This window comes from Lycorma delicatula, chromosome 1 (genome assembly GCF_047948215.1).
Source record: "Lycorma delicatula isolate Av1 chromosome 1, ASM4794821v1, whole genome shotgun sequence".
NCBI lineage: Eukaryota > Metazoa > Arthropoda > Insecta > Hemiptera > Fulgoridae > Lycorma > Lycorma delicatula.
This window is the reverse complement of record NC_134455.1, coordinates 160961737-160979377: the sequence shown is the minus strand read 5'-3', so window position 1 is coordinate 160979377 and position 17641 is coordinate 160961737. Positions and strand designations below refer to the sequence as shown.

Below are 17641 nucleotides of genomic sequence, written 5' to 3'. Positions count from 1 at the left end.
TTAGGTTTAGTCAAGATTTTTTTGTTCTTTACAAATCCACTGCTGATTCTCCTCCATGCTTAGAAGGATGTTAAACTGTCCTTTACAAAATTTATCATCACAGTGATTGTTGAAGTAACTGTAATTGAGGTGTTGGCAGTTGTTTTCCATCCTCTGATTAACTGGAGGTTAGATAAATACAATTAGATTATTTAGAATTAAATATTAGTACTGTATCACTTACTTTCATATTTAAAAAAAAATTTGAGTTGTATTTAGATTTGTATTTTTTGAAAAATATCCAAGCTTTCTTTATTTTATAAAATTTCTCTTTACTTTTTAATGAGGAACTTTGTATTGGTGCAGCTTCTTTTATATACTAACATTTAGAAGGGAGATGTCCTTGAAGAACAATTTTTCAGCCTCTCATAAACCAAATTATACATCAATGACCAATCCATTAATTTCTTTTGGGTTTTGATTGTCAATCCATCAATTTTTTAATTTTTTTTTCATACATATATAAATAAACAGATTTCTGTTCTGTTCATTTTGTTATCCAATTGAACAAGGAGCTTAATGCATTATCAGGAGGACAATCATGTATTCTGGCACTTGGTCTTCAAAAATGGTCATCCTGATTTCACGAATAAAGCCTAATTTTATCAGGCTTCTTCGTTCAAAGCTGCAACTGTTAAATATTGTCATGTTAATCTGAAAAATTCTTATTCATGATTATTTTACTTCTGACTATATAATTAAACAGAAAATATGAGTAGCTGAAAACTCACTGTAAAATTCTTTTTATATGTAATGTGTTTAAATATCTCATATCTAGTTATTTGGGTATTCTTTTTTAAATTGTTATACTTAATAATTTCACTAATACTAAAACTAATCCATTCCAATGTGTAGGCTCTGATATAGAATGGAGATGCATATATCACTCATTCAACTTGTTTTTTATCCTTTATCACCTAGATTTCCTAGAATTTCTCTGAAAATTAGTATTTAATTCCTTAAATTTAATCTTCACACTTTTACTGTTTTCACATTAATGCAGAATGGAAACTGTCTTCTTGTATTGAAAGATAGAGTGCTAAGGTAATCACAAATATAAAAAAAAATAACTTTACTAATATCTTATGAACCCTAAGAAAAAATATTTTAAAAACATTATTGCAATTCTGAACAACATTAATAACAACTAGTAACTAACTTCTATTAACAAGGTTAAAAACTGCAGATTATAACTGTAATTCAGAAACTACGCCTGTTATTTATAATCCCATACAAGACTATAATTTTTTGTATCCTTTTTTCTAAAAAATATGGAATTATTATATATAGATTGTTGTACTCTAATATTTTACTATGGAGTTAGACTGTTAGTAATGACATTTCACAGAAGTGTTACTGTAGAATCATATTTACTGTGAATTTCAGGAAACGGTCTTCATTTTGTGTACCCATTAATTTTCTTACGTTATCAGCTCTATTACTCAGATTGAATACATCTAGCATTTTGGTAATCTGAATCTCAAGAAAAGATGCTTAAAATAACCTACAAAAAAGGTTAATTGAAGTAGGTTAATGGTAACAAGATTACCATGAACTTACTTACCATGATTTACCATTCATTTACTTCCCCATGTAATAATCCTGCTATTTCAAGGTTTACAAAATAAATTATAATGTTATAAAATACTGATGATGAATTTATTTAATTCAAATTAAGATATCATTATAAGATATAAAAATATCAAAACAATGAAGTAAAGTGAAGAAAAAGTGAACTGCAACAAATATATGTGAGTGGGTTAATAAATCATCTTCCGTGGTTATCAGTGAATGGACAACTGTTGTGAAGAGTGGAGCTTCTTATTGCTGTTTCTGCTTCTTGTGGAAAATAAAACAATGAAGTTACAAAATTACTTTGTGTTTGAAGGGAAAAAGCAACTTCACAAATTAAACTGGTTGTAGAGTATTCCAGAATACTACTTTTCCTGAAATTATTATATACTGTGGAATTAAAGATAGTAAGGTAAACATCAATTGTTCTTCCATTAGATTAATTTTTTGATAGATTAAAATATAATACTAATAAACTTGTTAACTGTTAAATTTTTATTTCATTATATTTTATTTAATACTGAAAACCAAGCACACCATTCTTTGTAAATTCATAGTTAAGATATGTGCAGTATTGGTGCACATTGATTCTTAAAAAACAAGCTTTTGATGATATCTAGAGCTTAAATGATTTAAAAGTATGATATTTTCTCACCATCCTGATTGTCTTAACTTTTAAAGGGGGTAAACCTTTAGTTAGCATTTGCATATTTTTATTTTGTCATTAAAACATGGCGTATTTATATGATTACGTAAATACATTTATTTATTTTTATATAATTTTATTTTTACATAATTTATTTTAATATAAGAATCTTGCTGATGACAGTAAAGTACTTATCATAAACTATTAAGATCTTAAAATTTTAACTGGAAACAGAGGAAATTGGAACAGATATGCTGCAAGGAACCTGCCTCAGGACATATGATGATGATGATGAAGATTCTTAGTTACATTTAATTTTTTAAACATCTGAATAAGTTTGGATTTTGTAGTTTATTATAGCCTCTGGATGAAATATTAAAGTTATTAAAAAGGGATATTTAATTAATTTTCTATTTTAGGATAAATTGCTCTATTATTTTATGGTTTTTTTCTTTTGTTGGATTTTTATGGTTGTTTTTTTTAATCTCTGAGCTTGTTTGTTTCCAAACCTTAATAAATATTTTAATTTAATTGTAATAAACTGAATTGGATTTGTATATATGGTTTTTTTTACTCATAATAGCATTTAAACATTCAAAGTGAATATATTGCAATTATCAACATATTCATTTATAATTAATATTGAACATCTTAAATTGTAAGAACTGATTTAATTAATTGTTTTACCATTTAGCTTTGGCTTTGTGAAATATTACATAAAATTTTATAAAGAATTTTTCAGAAATTTTGAAAAAGTATTTAAAAATTCTTATAAAATTATTTTGTAAGAAATTAATGAATGTTGATAAATTAAAAATAAGTTTTAATTTATATATTCACAAACTATTTGGCTTGGTAATAAATGTTTCTGGGATGTTGTACTAATGTAAATGTTATTAGAAATAATAAAATTAGTAGTAGTAGTAACAATAAAAGTTTAAAAAAAATTTATCTTAACAATTAATAAACGCTTAAAATATTCATAGGCTTTTACAAGATCTCAGAAGAATACATATTATCAGGGTTACATATTCAAGAATTAGAACCTTTTTTTATTATTTAGTCATATTAACAAAACAATGTTAAAATATTATACATTTTTTTTTAAAATGAATTCGTTATTTTCAAACAAACCCATACAATTTCAGTAAAAAAGGACTGTATGGAATTTAAATTACTATCTTCTATTAGTTAAGTATTTTAGTTCATTCTGTTTGTAAGTTGTTCGTATGTGAGAACAGATGTATGAGTGAGTGAGAGTGTAGATTGTGTATGAGTGAGCTTGTATATCCATTTATATTTAATGAATTTTTTAGTGTTGGCAGTATAGTTTGAAAATAAGTATGTAGAAAACTGGATTAGAAAGTTGGCTTTGATAATCCTCCCATTGTGTAACCAGTTGGACTAGCTTGATAGCTAGTCAACATTCTGATTATCATTTCTAGGCTTGTACGATTAATATGTATGTGATTCTTCTATTACTACAATGTTAACAGCTTGTTCAGGCAACTATTATTTATCTTTATCTTAAATGAAAGAGAATGATAGCTTTACTATAAGTTAATATATTTACTGTTTTACCTGTTAATGATTCTTTTAATTTTCCAATCGTAAATGTAAGAAATACATTATCAACTGAATAATAATAAATCCTGGTTATTTAAATCTTATTTGAATAACCAGTTTTTTTAGAATATATAAACTTATACTTTATTATATAAAAATACCTTTTTACCAGATTAATTTAGCTAGTTAATCTTTCTATCCTAATTCAGAATTTTATCAATTTATACTGAATATTAATGCTTGAGATCATTAAAAAAAAGAAGAGATTCATAGTCATGTTTTAGTTATTACCTTTTGTCATTCTGTGATCAGTCTGACTAAAATCATGTTCATCCTCTCTTAATTTGTTTGATTATTTTTAAATTAATTTGCATCATCTGTAGTAAATTTCTTGCAATTTTTTCCAGATATTAAACCTCTAGTTTAACTGATTTAAGCCTAAATTTGAATATTTTGATACTAAAAAAATAGGAAAGGCTCAGTTAATTTTTTCTCTAGGTGTTGAGGTTACAGTTTTAACTTTGATTGAAAAGCAATTAGCAAAAGTTAAAAAAATTAAGAAACTCTTTCTGGGTGTAAGTTTCTTTTTTTTATCAGGAAGTTTAGTATTAGGGGATAAAATTACTCGGACAGTAAAAGGTGGCTGTTATACTCTAAATTTTTTCTGGTAAAGATAATAAATGGGAAATAAATAAAAGAAAAAAATAAAGAAATAAATGGCAATTTTCAACAGAGCAGCTTTTAGTGAAAAATATTTTTTTTTTCAGAAAATGCAATCTTTTGGTGTTTAAAGGCAACTTTTTATGTAGCTAAACAATTGTCAACTATTATAAAATTTTCAAATAAAACATTCGGTCATAATTCTAATTTTTTCAAAAATGTTGCTAGTAAGTTTTATTCTTATAAAATGTTAACTACTGTCTGTCAGGCTACCGTGTTTATTTTTATTTCTACTTTAGACATGAAATCAGCATACTTAGTCTTTTAAAGAGTATCCTATGAACTAAGAGTTCATTCTATTTGGAAAATGAATACCAAATGGCAGTTTAAGAAAAAAAATGTTCAAAAGTTTTATATCAATAGTTTTTTATCAATAGTTTGTACCTTATGGTACCTTTTTACACCATTTCCACTTTTATTTAGTTGTTTTATTATAGGATACCAATATATGTAAGAGCTTAGGTTTAGCATGGTTGCCTTTCTGTGCAGAAGGTTAACAGGTAGAGAAGTAAGAATTATTTGCTGGTTCTACAAGAGGTTATCTATATCTTATAAATAAATGTTGGGTGATTTCACCCAACATTTATGTTGCTGCCATGTTGGCAGCGAAGAAAGTAACTATTTGGATAGCAGATGTCAGAAGAGGTACTTGGCGAACAAGAGGGATTCCGTTACTTGTCTCCCTAGACGTTAAGAATGCTTTTGGCTCTATCAAATGGAGCCATATTCACAGTGCATTGTCTAAGAACGTAAGCCCATATCTTAGGAGACAGGTGAGGAGATACCTCTCTGACAGATCGTGCAGAATTGCAACGCAAAGTGGAGATTTGGAAGTCAACATACACGGTGGAGTTCCCCAGGGCTCCGTTTTGGGCCTGTTGTTATGGGCTTTAACTTTTAACGGAATCCTGAATTTGGATTATCCTGCAGGAGTCGAGGTCAGATGACCTCGACCTGGTGATCCTTGCGAGTGATAGACATGCACTGGAAGTACAAAATAAGGCCAATTTGGCATTACAAATGATAGAAAACTGGCTATGTAATAAAAATTTAGTGCTGAACATTGATAAATGCAAATTTATCACTTTCACTGGAAGAAGGATCATTGATCGGCTGGATATCAGGATCAATGGTGAACCAATAGCAGAAACTGATAAGCTGAAGTACCTAGGCGTTACCTTTCAGAGGAACGGTTCCTTCACCGAACATATAAACGAAGTTTGTAACAGGGCTGACAGAATGATAAAATCTTTAAATATCATTATGACGAACCAAAGAGCGCCTAAGGCGTCAAAGAGAAGGGTCATAGCGTCTTCGGTAATATCGTCCATGCTTTATGCGGTGCCGGTTTGGTGGATTTCAGTGCAAGTAAAGAAAAACCTGGCACGTATGATCAGGACCCATAGGAGACTGTTGCTTGGAGTGATTTCTGCATATAGGACTGTCTCCTATGAGGTTTTGTGTGTGCTCGCTGGAGTCCCACCGATTGATTTATTGGCACTTTTAAGAGTTGAAAGAGACCAGGGAGTTGGAATTCACGAATCAAGGCAGCGGCTAATGGCAAAGTGGCAGGACAGGTGGAATGAGAATGGCCCTGGAGGTAGAACAAAGAGACTCATCCCCAATATTAAAAGCTGGGTATATAGGAAGCATGGAGAAGTGAATTTTCACCTGTCACAATACTTTACAGGGCATGGCAACTTTAATTTTTACTTGCACAGAATCGGTAGAAGAGCATCGACAGAATGTATGTATTGCGATCGCGAAAATGATGTTGAACACACATTTACTGACTGCCATAAATGGAGAGAAGAATTAGTAGACATCGATCTATCATCTGATGGTAATGGCAGATTAATTAATCACATGTTGCAGAGTGAAGATGCCTGGAAGAGGGTTGATTCAGCTATTAAGAAAATATTATTGCAGAAAAATGAGGACGAGAGGAGATTGGGGTTCTGATCTTAGTATAGGGAAGGGCGGATAGCCCCAGTGGTGAGGACTGGCATGCTGAGGTGTGCCAGTTTCGATGAACCACTGGGGACTCCAAGGGTTTTCTTGATAGGAAAGATCAAAGAAAAGACCCAATTGTCATGTCAAGACAATCATGGTATGGCGTGGCGATATATATAGATGGGCATATCAATAGACTCAAAAGAACTGACCGGTGGGCCGACCTGCCATGCCGGACATACAGCCGTTAGGTGGGAAGGCCCATTTAAGTACAACAGGCACTCCCTTGGGTGGCGCAATACCAACCAGTCGGACCGGCCCAGGGGAGGAGAGTCAAAAAAAAAAGGACGACACCATCGGTCAGCTGCCTACATCGCCAATCGTGAATGGCATGTCGTAACTTATGTACAGTTTTGTAGTAGGTCTCTGCATTTATAGTCATTCCATGTGGCATGAAATTAATCAGCAGTATGTCAAACCGATTCCATAAGACTGTGGCTATCAGTTTGCGTCCAAATGGCTGTGGCGTGACTATTGTTGGTGTGATTGGTGATTGAGGATGACACCATTCACTTGACTGCCATTTTCTTTCTGACGTGTAGTATAAAAGCCCATATTTCATCACTGGTAACAACTGAGTTAGGGAACTCATCACCTTTCTCTGCGTAGCGCATCAAAAATTCCAAAGCAGAGATCCCATTCGGATTTTTTGTGATGTTCTGTTAAGATGTACGGCACCCAACGTGCACAAACCTATCTGAAGCCTAAATGGTCATGAACAATGCAACCTTTAACAATGCAACTCTTGAAACATCAGAAAAAAGAAGGGCCAGGTCAGTAATCGTTGAGTGATGATCTTTTCTGATTTCATCATCAATGCATTTCAACAAGTCCTTGGTGATTATCAAGAAATTTACCAGCGATCTTCACTTTAAAGATATCCCTCGTAATTAGCAGTATCCTTGTCTGTTGAGTTCAGGGTAGTACCCTTCACTAAAGTTCAGTCAATTTTTGTTCACACATAGATACATACATAGATACATCTTGTTCAATCTAGCTACCTATGTATGGATCCCTGAAAACTTTTACATTATCATGTGATTTGGATTAGTTTCTGTATTTCTTGTGTTTAAATCATTTAATTAATTAATTAATTACAAGAAATTAATTATGGTAATGACCTGTGATAATACAAAAAATATTTTTACTCCATTGAAACTTTATCTCCATTTAAATTGTTTAGGTAGTTTAGGATTAAAAAAAAATAAAATTGTACTTATTTTTACATCCTTTAAAGAATAATGTTTGGTAATAAAAGTAGTAGTAAATAATGTTTACATTACTTTACACTAAAGATGACATGTACATGATGTATTTGATGTAGAGTTTGATTAATTATAACATGAGCAATTTTACAGGTACACAAAATTAGTCCTCACTAAGAAATTAGGCTCCCTGTTAAAAATATTTTATTTGGCTGCATAAAACTTGAAACTGAAATTACACTATACATTTTCCAACTTCTATACAGCTCTTTTGATGAAAACATCAAGCATCATTGTTGAAAATGGTAATTGGAAAAAAAGGAACTTTTTCAAATGCAGTAATAGGTGTATATCATTTGGTGCTAAAACTGAGGTGTAAGGGAGATAATTTTTCCTAACTGATTGATTTGATTAGGGCTTAAGTTTTAACAGCAGTGTACATATGAGGCAGGAACTCCATGAACTATATATTAGTTTTGTTCGGGACTCAGTTCTGATTCAGTTTCTTCAGAATCTCAGAGTAGGAGGCTGCATTATCTTTGTATTTTGAAAAAAGAATTCTAAAAGTCCACATGATTTGTAGACTGAATTTGTCTCTTGAATTATATTCTTCAGGGATGATGCGTCCTCACTCCTTTGATTGCTGTTTTAATTTCAAATTTATATAGGAAACTGACATCTTGTCACTGGTGATATCCCAAAGGAATCCTTGACCTTGCTCTCTGTATCTCATGAGAAAGTCAAAAGACTGCCAGCATGATTGGTTTTATACTGAGTAAAGTATGTGTAACCGAAGGAATGAACAATGATTCTAATGATTCACACTATCTGGCAGATTTATCGCATCATGACCTTTTGAATTGAGGAGTCACACAAGCTTACAAACTTCATACAAGTAGAGTAAACTGAATTTGAAGTTGCTGGAAAATTCAAGAAAAACACAAAATTGTGACCATAAAAATTTGCTCTCAAAAACTTTTGAGTTGACCACTTGCATCAAATAACTGATGACCCACATTCATGATTCACTGATTGTGAGCCACTCATTGTCTTATTGTACATTTTCTTTTGACTTCCCTTGAACTCTGGTTCTTTTTCATCATCATTTCTGGTATTTTCACTTAAAATTTCAGAAATCTGACAGTGGACACATTTTTTGAGTTTTGATGTTTATTTTGTGAACTTGACACCCAAACACATACGTTACATATGCACAAATAAACTGTATATTACATATACAAAAATAATATGGACATCCATATACAAAGAATTTTTAACCAAAATTTTAGTATTTTTGGGAAAAGGGGACTTAAAAATTAAGAAATGTAAATTTGAGAAGCAATCATTTTTTAATTAATTGCAGTAGTTATCTCTGTTACATGCTTTAACATCTAGAGGGATAAAAATTAACACCATTAAAACAAAATTATACATCAGTTTTTGTTTGTTTTATTTTTAAAAATTGTTATGATCAGTGTTGTTAAGAGATAATTAAACATCAATTTTTATCCAAAGCTGAAGAACAAACATAATTTAAATGTAGAACATCTTATTAGAGTTATCAACAAATTATTTAATTAATTACAATTATGATAACCGACCTACAATAATACTAAAAAATATTTTTACTCCATTGAAACTTTATCCCCAATAAATTGTTTAGGGTAGTTTAGAACTAAAAAAAAAAAAAAAAACAAAAAAAAAGGATAAAATCATAATTTTTTTTTACATCCTTTAAAGAATAGAATTTGGTAGTGAAAATAGTAGTAAATAATGTTTATGTGGCTTTACAATAAAGATGGCAAGTACATCGATTGATGTAGAATTTGATTAATTATGTCATGAATAACTGCAGGTTCTCAAAATTAATCCTCATTGAGAAATTAGATTTCCTGTTAAAAATATATTATTTGGCTGCATAAAACAACAAAATTTTACATGATGGAAAATCCTTGAATTTATTTGGGCATATTACACATTTATTGATTGGGAAAAAATTAGAAGTTCAATGGAAACAGTTTCCATTGAATGATTTTTATTGTAATCTTTTTAATATATTTATAGGTTGTCCATTTAAGCAATTGTCATTTAAGAACTAAAACCTGATAAAGTTACACAGTTATAAAAAAATTTTGAAATGCAAATGCATTTATTTCAAAAGTGAATAATTTTTTTAAATTTAATAAAAAAGATAAACCACATTTTGTACTGATGCATGAAAGAACTATAAGATATGTGAAATCCAAACTCTTTCTAAGGTTGTTTCTTGCATATACATATATTTTTTATATGAATTTCTTAATATCCTGTAGAAGGATTCATTTACTAGTAATTATTGATGTGATGTACATGATACTTAAGGAATTTATAAAATTATTGTGCTTTAGAAGATATTGAAGGAAAAATTAGTAATATCTCTCACTGATTATAGTAAATAGATAACATACTAGTAAAAACACCTACCAGTTAAAAAAACACAGTTGAGATTTTCAACTGGAAAAAAGTTTGATTTTTTGCAAATTTATTTCATGTTTGCAAGATTTGAGAATAAACAACTGTTAAAACTTCTTTAATAAAACTTTCTTATCTTACTTAAAGCTGCTGATTAGTAAATATTATCCATATAACCAGATTCTGTAGTAGAATGTATATTTAACTGTCCTTTCAGACATTATTAAACACAGCAATAACTTATGTTGAATAAAACATTGCTTCTAGGATGACTTTCGCTGAGTTATCGTGCGTAATTGAACACTTAATAATATTTCTGTTATATTGTAAATTTGATGCTATAAGTCATAAAAATAATAATTTTGTTTTGTCATTTTCATAATAAATAATCGTCATTTTTTTAATCAAAGTTGTGTAAAATATGCTGAAAATATTACAAATTTAGTATTGCCAACATAATGGCAAAATTACTATTACTATTTGTAAGAGATAATAATTTATTGCATTTATAAACTGCTACCAGTTGATATTTCAGTTGAAATATTAATGATTTGTTACAATGCAGAAAAATATTTTATTAACACTAACCCTTTTTTGACTCAAATATTTTTAAAAACAGAATCAAATTGTTCTTTAGAGATTAACACTAGATATAATGTCATTTATTTCTATATTTTTTTATAAAACTGATAATAAAAATTATTCCTACTATGCTAACACTACTGCAGAAGATTGCAGACAAAAAGAAATTGCAACTGCAGAAAATTTGGTGATATTTACGACAGAAGATAAATTAATTTGAACAATAATTAGTAAAAGTAAATAATAATTAATCGAAATAGATCTGTTTAATTAATTAATTTAATTAATTTGAAGCAATCAATTTTCTATGATTTACTCTATTATTTTGTGTAGGAAGTTTTTTTGGAACTGTCTTTCTTTATCAATGGTTAGTCTTAGGGACCACATTGAGGTATATCAATACACAAAAAGAACATATATAAATAAAAATCACAAACCCATGATGATGTTAAATATATAAAAACACACACACACAAATTCTTTGATGTACTAAATCTGGTATCAACAATGTGCAATAATATAAGGCTGATCAGTAGCCCGCCAATCTGATGAAATAATTATATATTAGTTCTGAATGCTTGAAACAAAAGTAAAAATTAAAAAGTGGATAAAAGAAACTATATTTTTTTAAACTTAAGTAATTAGATTTTGTTGCTAATGATTTGGCTCTTGTAATTAATTTATGAGATGATGAGTTTTAAGGCAGAGTGAATGAAATTTTACATTACAATTTTGGGTTTTATTCATGTTGTTTTAAGCTACACCATGTTTGCTGGCTAATTCAATTTGTGAAAACTTAGTTCTTTTATTATTTAAAGTTGTAGGAGTCAGTGTTAAAATTATTCTGTTGTAGTGCAGTGATGTCCTTTTACTCTCACTTCTTCCATATAGGATAAATAATTATTATTTTTCTTACATTGTTTTCTTGTGATTTTTCTTAATTATGATTATTAAAACTGTGTAGTTCACTGTGATAAAGCCATTAACTAGAATTCTGTATAGAAGAATTTAGTAGAAAGTGGGAGAAGTGTTAGAAGACCAATTTGGTTTCAGAAGAAGTATAGGGACAAGGAAAGCAATTTTAGCCCTCAGGTTAATAGTAGAAAGAACATTAAAGAAAAACAAACTAACATACATAGCATTTAATAACATAGACTGGAATAAAATGTTCAGCATTTTAGAAAATTTAGGGTTTAAGTACAGAAATAGAAGAACAATTGCTAACATTTACAGGAGCCAAACTGCAACAGTAATAATGGAAGAACAAAGAAAGAAGCTGTAATAAAAAAGGGAGTTTGACAAGGATGTTCTCTACCCACATTATTTTTTAATCTTTACACAGAACTAGCAGTTAATGATGTTAAAGAACAGTTTAGATCCGAAGTAACAGTGTAAGGTGAAAAGATAAAGATGTTACGATTTACTGATGATATAGTAATTCTAGCTGAGAGTAAAAAATATGTAGAAGAAACAATTAATGGCATGGATGAAGTCCTATGCAAAAACTACCTCTTGAAAATAAACAAAAACAAAACTAAAGTAATGAAATGTACAAATAATGCATATGGACCACTGAATATAAAAATAGGAAGAGAAGAGATTATGAAGGTAGAAGAATTCTGTTCAAGCTTTTACTCAGAAATATAACTTGAGTACATCAAAAATTAATTTAAACCTCAGGAAAACATTTTTGAAAGTATATGTTTGGAGCGTAGCTTTGTATGGAAGTGAAAATTGGACGATCGGAGTACCTGAGGAGAAAAGATTAGAAGCTTTTGAAATGTGGTGCTATAGGAGAATTAAAAATCAAATGGGTGGATAAAGTAACAATTGAAGAGGTATTGTGGCAAATTGATGAAGAAAAAGCATTTGGAAAAATATAGCTAAAATAAAAGACAGTCTTATGGGACACATCTTAAGACATCCTGGAATAGTCACTTTGGTATTGGAGGGACACGTAGATGGGAAAAATTGTCTAGGCAGGCAATGTTTAAGATATGTAAAACAAATTGTTAGGGACGTAGGATGAGAGGATATACTGAAATGAAACAACTGGCACTAGATAGGGAATCTTGGAGAGCTGCATTAAACCAGTCAAATGACTGAAGACAAAAAAAATGATAAAACCTTTAGCATTTTATTCATAATGTATAGTAAACATTTCCCGTATTTTTATCATTCGGTAATTTAATGACAGATTAGAAGTATTTGAATTTGATAAGAATTACAAGATCAAAAAAAAATTTTCTGTTATTCAGAATCTTTTTCATTTATTTACTAAAAATGTGTGACCAAAGGCAAGACTATTCATTGTTGGTTCTAGCTTATGTGACCCATTTCTTAAGTTAAACTAATTTATGATGGCTTCAGGCGATGCTATTAACGAAAAACATATTTGAAGATATTTGAGGGATAATCATTTAGTAACCTCCAGCTCCATGTAGAAAAAATATTCCCGCCAAGGTTATATTCTTTTGTTTTCTGTATTACTTTTCCACTTTCAAAATATCTTCATTGAACTTATTCTACCCTATATTGTTAACAATTACGAAAATTTGAATTTAGGAAATAATTTTATGTATTTAATATAAAAAAATTAAAAAAAAAATTGTATTGGAATTTCGTGTAGCATACTTTATACTCTTTGTCAGTGCGGTCGTCTTACTGCGCCTCATCCGTGACGTCACGCTGCTCGATTTGCACTCGTGAGTACCGCCATTACATGTAGTAATTTTTGTTGAAATGTGAGTGTTCTCCTTTCGGTTCGTCTTTTCGTGGTTTTAATTGAGTGCGTAATTTTTCTCTAAAAGTAGGATATAAACAAAAAACATTTTGTTTTGTGTTTCGGTTGGGTGATATGGCCGGTGAGTTGTTTTCTTTATAAATAGTGGCCTATTTTCTATGTCCTTTATAATTACGTACTGTCTAGTCTTTTTAAACTGAAGTTATTAACGGTTTTATTGCTTTATTAAATTTTGTACAAACAAATATAATTTCATTAAATTTGAATTTTATGTGATTATTTTTCGCAGGATTTTAAAATTTAATGAATGGTTTCAGGCAATGGAGATATCCAGTGGTGTTTTTCGCAGGTGAAAGGGACGCTAGAGGACGATGTGACAGACGGTGAGTGAAGTTTATAGGTTTTACATTTGTATCATAACTGAAAGAAGTTTAATTAATGGTTGTGTTCCAAAAATTAACCCCTGCTGTAACGTTTGAAGACAACATGATGGAAGTTATACTTTATTTATACCTACACTTACATGTTCTTCACATGTTAGGTTAACTTTTTAAAATTATGTCTAACGTATTTTCATCGATATTATTATAAAATTCCTGCAATTTTTAATATTCATATTTATTTTTTTGTTGTTTGTAGTTGCCTTTAATTATTTTACGTACGTATCTGAAAAAAATTGTTTTTCCGTAATTTTTTACATTACAGTCAAATATGTATTTATTTTTTTAATAAATTAAATATATTAGCTTTCCCTTTAAATTTATTTATATCATCAGAAATTTTTTAATTATTTTCTTCGATTGAAGAATTCTTATTGTATGTTTTGAACCGTTGATTGTAGTTTTATTCTTTACTTGAAATAAAGGACCTTATTTAACGTTTTATATATGAATATATATTTTAAAAGTATATTGAAAGTCCTTGTGTGATGATTTTTAATTTTTTATCAGCATTTCATTTTAATAACCTAACAGTTTGTAAGTAGGACATGACATGTAACTAATTATTGAATCAGAGTACTGATTTCTGGTTAGGTATATTATTCCCCACTAGGGGTATTTATAGTATATCTTGTTTTTTCTTTGTTTATTAATAAGAAAGCTGATTATGAATTCTTGATTCAGCCGATTACAGATTTACATTTATATTTACGCTTCAAAAAGTTTCAATACAAATTATATTTTAAAATAGGATTGCACATTTGTTAAATTTTCTCTAATTTATATTTACTCTGTTTTATTATTTATAGAATTATTAGTAAATAAAGATTAATTAGAAAGTGATGGCAAATAAGGCTTATTTTTTATGGTAGTAGAATTTACATATCTTGTCATTTTTAGGAATTATTTGCCTTGTAAACAACTTAAGAAAATAGTTTATTTACATCATCAAAAGTCTGTGTTTGCAGTTTAAAGTTGTAAGAAGTTTGAATGTTTGTTTTTCTGTTAAATTATTAGCTGTTGTTAGTTTATAGAAACATGTTCATGTAGAATTAGTAGCATTTGAATGAAATAAATTTTGATTCACTTATTTCTGTTATTGTTTGCTTGTTTTCTAAGATTCTGATGCTGGGTACCTACATTAAACTGGTTATCTAGTAGGACTAACTCTGTGAAGATAATAGTTTAGTTGTAATATATTTTGAAAGTAAATACAACTCTGTCTAAAAGTGATAAATTCTTATGTGCAAGCTTAGATTTATGCTAGATGAGAGATATTTTTTTCTTTTTTAGATAGAAATCTAAGTAAAGTGATAATATATATATATTGTTCATTTTCATAACTTTTTAAAATTAAAAATATCATCAAATAGCTTATTTACTTTTATTTTTCTAGTTGCCTATCCTGTTGGTTACTGTTTTCACAATTGTTAATCTTCTCTATTGAATTAGTGAAATTTTTCTTAAATGCAGGCATTTAAAATTGTACCATTGGTAGTTTATTGTATTATTTTTTGATGTTCAGTGATGATACTCTTTGAGATATCTTACAGAATGGCCACAAAATTCTTTCTCACAAAGTATAAGACTACACTTTTTGAAGGAAGTGCTCATATAACATGTTTGAAGGTTATTATCCTCGGGTTCAATTGATTGGTATGGAATTTGATGAAACTCAACACCAATGCTGAGTCGGCAAAGAACTTTTTAAATTTAACATTTTGAAGGGTGAACATGGTGGTAAGAGCTTTAAAATCTAGTGGCTGTCTAAAAGTTCAAACTTACAAATTGTGACAGCTTCCTTTAGGGCATAATCAAAATTCTTCTATTTGCAACTAAGGAATGTTGACGAGCTGAAGAACAGTTTTCAGAGACTGTTTTCACAACTTTGATCCTTGAACTTGAAAAAACTTCTAAATGCATCTGGTGATTGATATGTTTGTGGTCAGTGGAGGAGCACATACAGATGTAATTTAAAGTAAGTTTATGTGTAAAAATATTAAATCAACTTTGAATGATAAACAAATTATGTTAATTTTTTTTCTGGAAAGGGACTTCTTTGTTGCCATACTGTGGGTATTCTCATTATCTGAAACAAATAGAAACTTTTTTTTGGAGATATCAATTCCCACTGAATGAGGGAATTGTATTAAGGAAACTGCTCATTCAGAAAAGTTATCTTTATTATAACTACTTTAAACATTATAAATGTATTTTTTTAACCCGCTCCAAATAATTATTTCAACTACCTGTTAGGTGGTAACTTAACTTATTAATTTGAAGAAATGTCTATTTTAGGTTGATCTTCACTCACTTACTGTTTATTTTATTATATTAATCACCGCAGCAATAAAATTTGGTTTATTCCTGAAAAACCTAAAATTAATTAATATAAAAAATTAAAACTTAAGAAAAAGTTCAACTATTATTTTATTGGGATACTTCAACACCTCTCTCTTGATGATACTCAGTGCAACTCCATAATTGGAGATTGCACTGTTTACACTTGAATGAATACCTAATTCCTCCTCCTGATAGACTTTTTATTTTTTTTAGAGCTATAAAATAAACAATTCTGAACATATTTTTCAAGTTTAATGAGTGGATGGGATGATTTTGGGGATTTTATTGCAGCTGGAAGACTTCATTTATGTCCTACTATTTTTCTTGAAGAGAATGTTCCAATGAGTTGTCCAAAAAATCTAACTCATTAGAACCTTTTGGTAAATCATTAGGGCCATAGTCATGTACAAATAAATTAGGTTCTTTAAAATTAATTGGATTTAATGCGGTCAATAGCTGGACATAACCTATTATCACCTCTGGCCCAGTCATCTAAATTTTTGTCATTATTGCTAGAATCACTGTTGTTAGAAACATTAATAAAACTAACAGAATGGTCACTATCACTTAAAAACACTAAATCTTCAATATTACTGACATAAACACGATCGGCACTTGTAGAAGCCATTTTCATATACAATGTAAATCAATAACGAAGTTTCAAAACAAAACACAGCTGTTCACGTCCAGATCAGACAGTTAAAAACATTGTACTGTGTTAAAAATTAAACACAACACTACTGTAAATAGTATTATAAAGGCTTAATTTTTAAAAATAAAACTAGAAGCAGCAATAGGCTTGCATAGCTGACATGTGACTTTGTGCGCTTTGACCAGGAGGCCGGCACAGACCACCATGCAATCTTGCGTGTCATGATCAGGAGACTGTTAGAAAAAAGAAATAAAACTAGTAAGGCAGATTGAACACAAGACCAGCTACTGTAGAAACCAGTGTTATACTGTTGCCAAGAGTGTGCAGCTGGGTAGTCTGCGATCTAAAGGAACTGAATTAATTCTTTTTTTGCTGATACTTTTACTTTCCATTTTCCTTTTATTAAGGTGTTATTTCCTGAGATGTTTGTAATCATCAGAATATTAGAAGCAGTCATTCCTATCAGGAGATCTTCATCTAACAAGAGATGACGGTCTTCCTTTGTTTGAACTATTTTGTTTTCATGGTGGATTACTTGATTTATAATGAATTATGATGTTATTTGGGTAAATACTGATGATTAATTGTTCTTACATTTAACTTTTAGAAAGCACAGCATTAGGCAATATTTTTTATATTGGTAAATATATTTTTTAACACTTTCTATAG

At 29.5% G+C, this 17641-nt stretch overlaps 1 protein-coding gene across 5 annotated transcripts in view; it reads left to right on the top strand.

The window, feature by feature from the left end:
- Positions 1–17641, top strand: part of tws (protein phosphatase 2 regulatory subunit tws) — a 320410-nt gene that overhangs the window by 242987 nt on the left and 59782 nt on the right. For 4 of the 5 annotated variants that reach the window (XM_075366074.1, XM_075366069.1, XM_075366090.1 and 1 more), the window contains one exon: positions 13855–13920. In XM_075366074.1, the coding sequence (XP_075222189.1) occupies positions 13855–13920 (66 nt within the window). Of the gene's footprint in view, positions 1–13492; positions 13659–13854; positions 13921–17641 lie in introns of those variants that run through there. The other variant, XM_075366101.1, reaches the window with a different exon arrangement.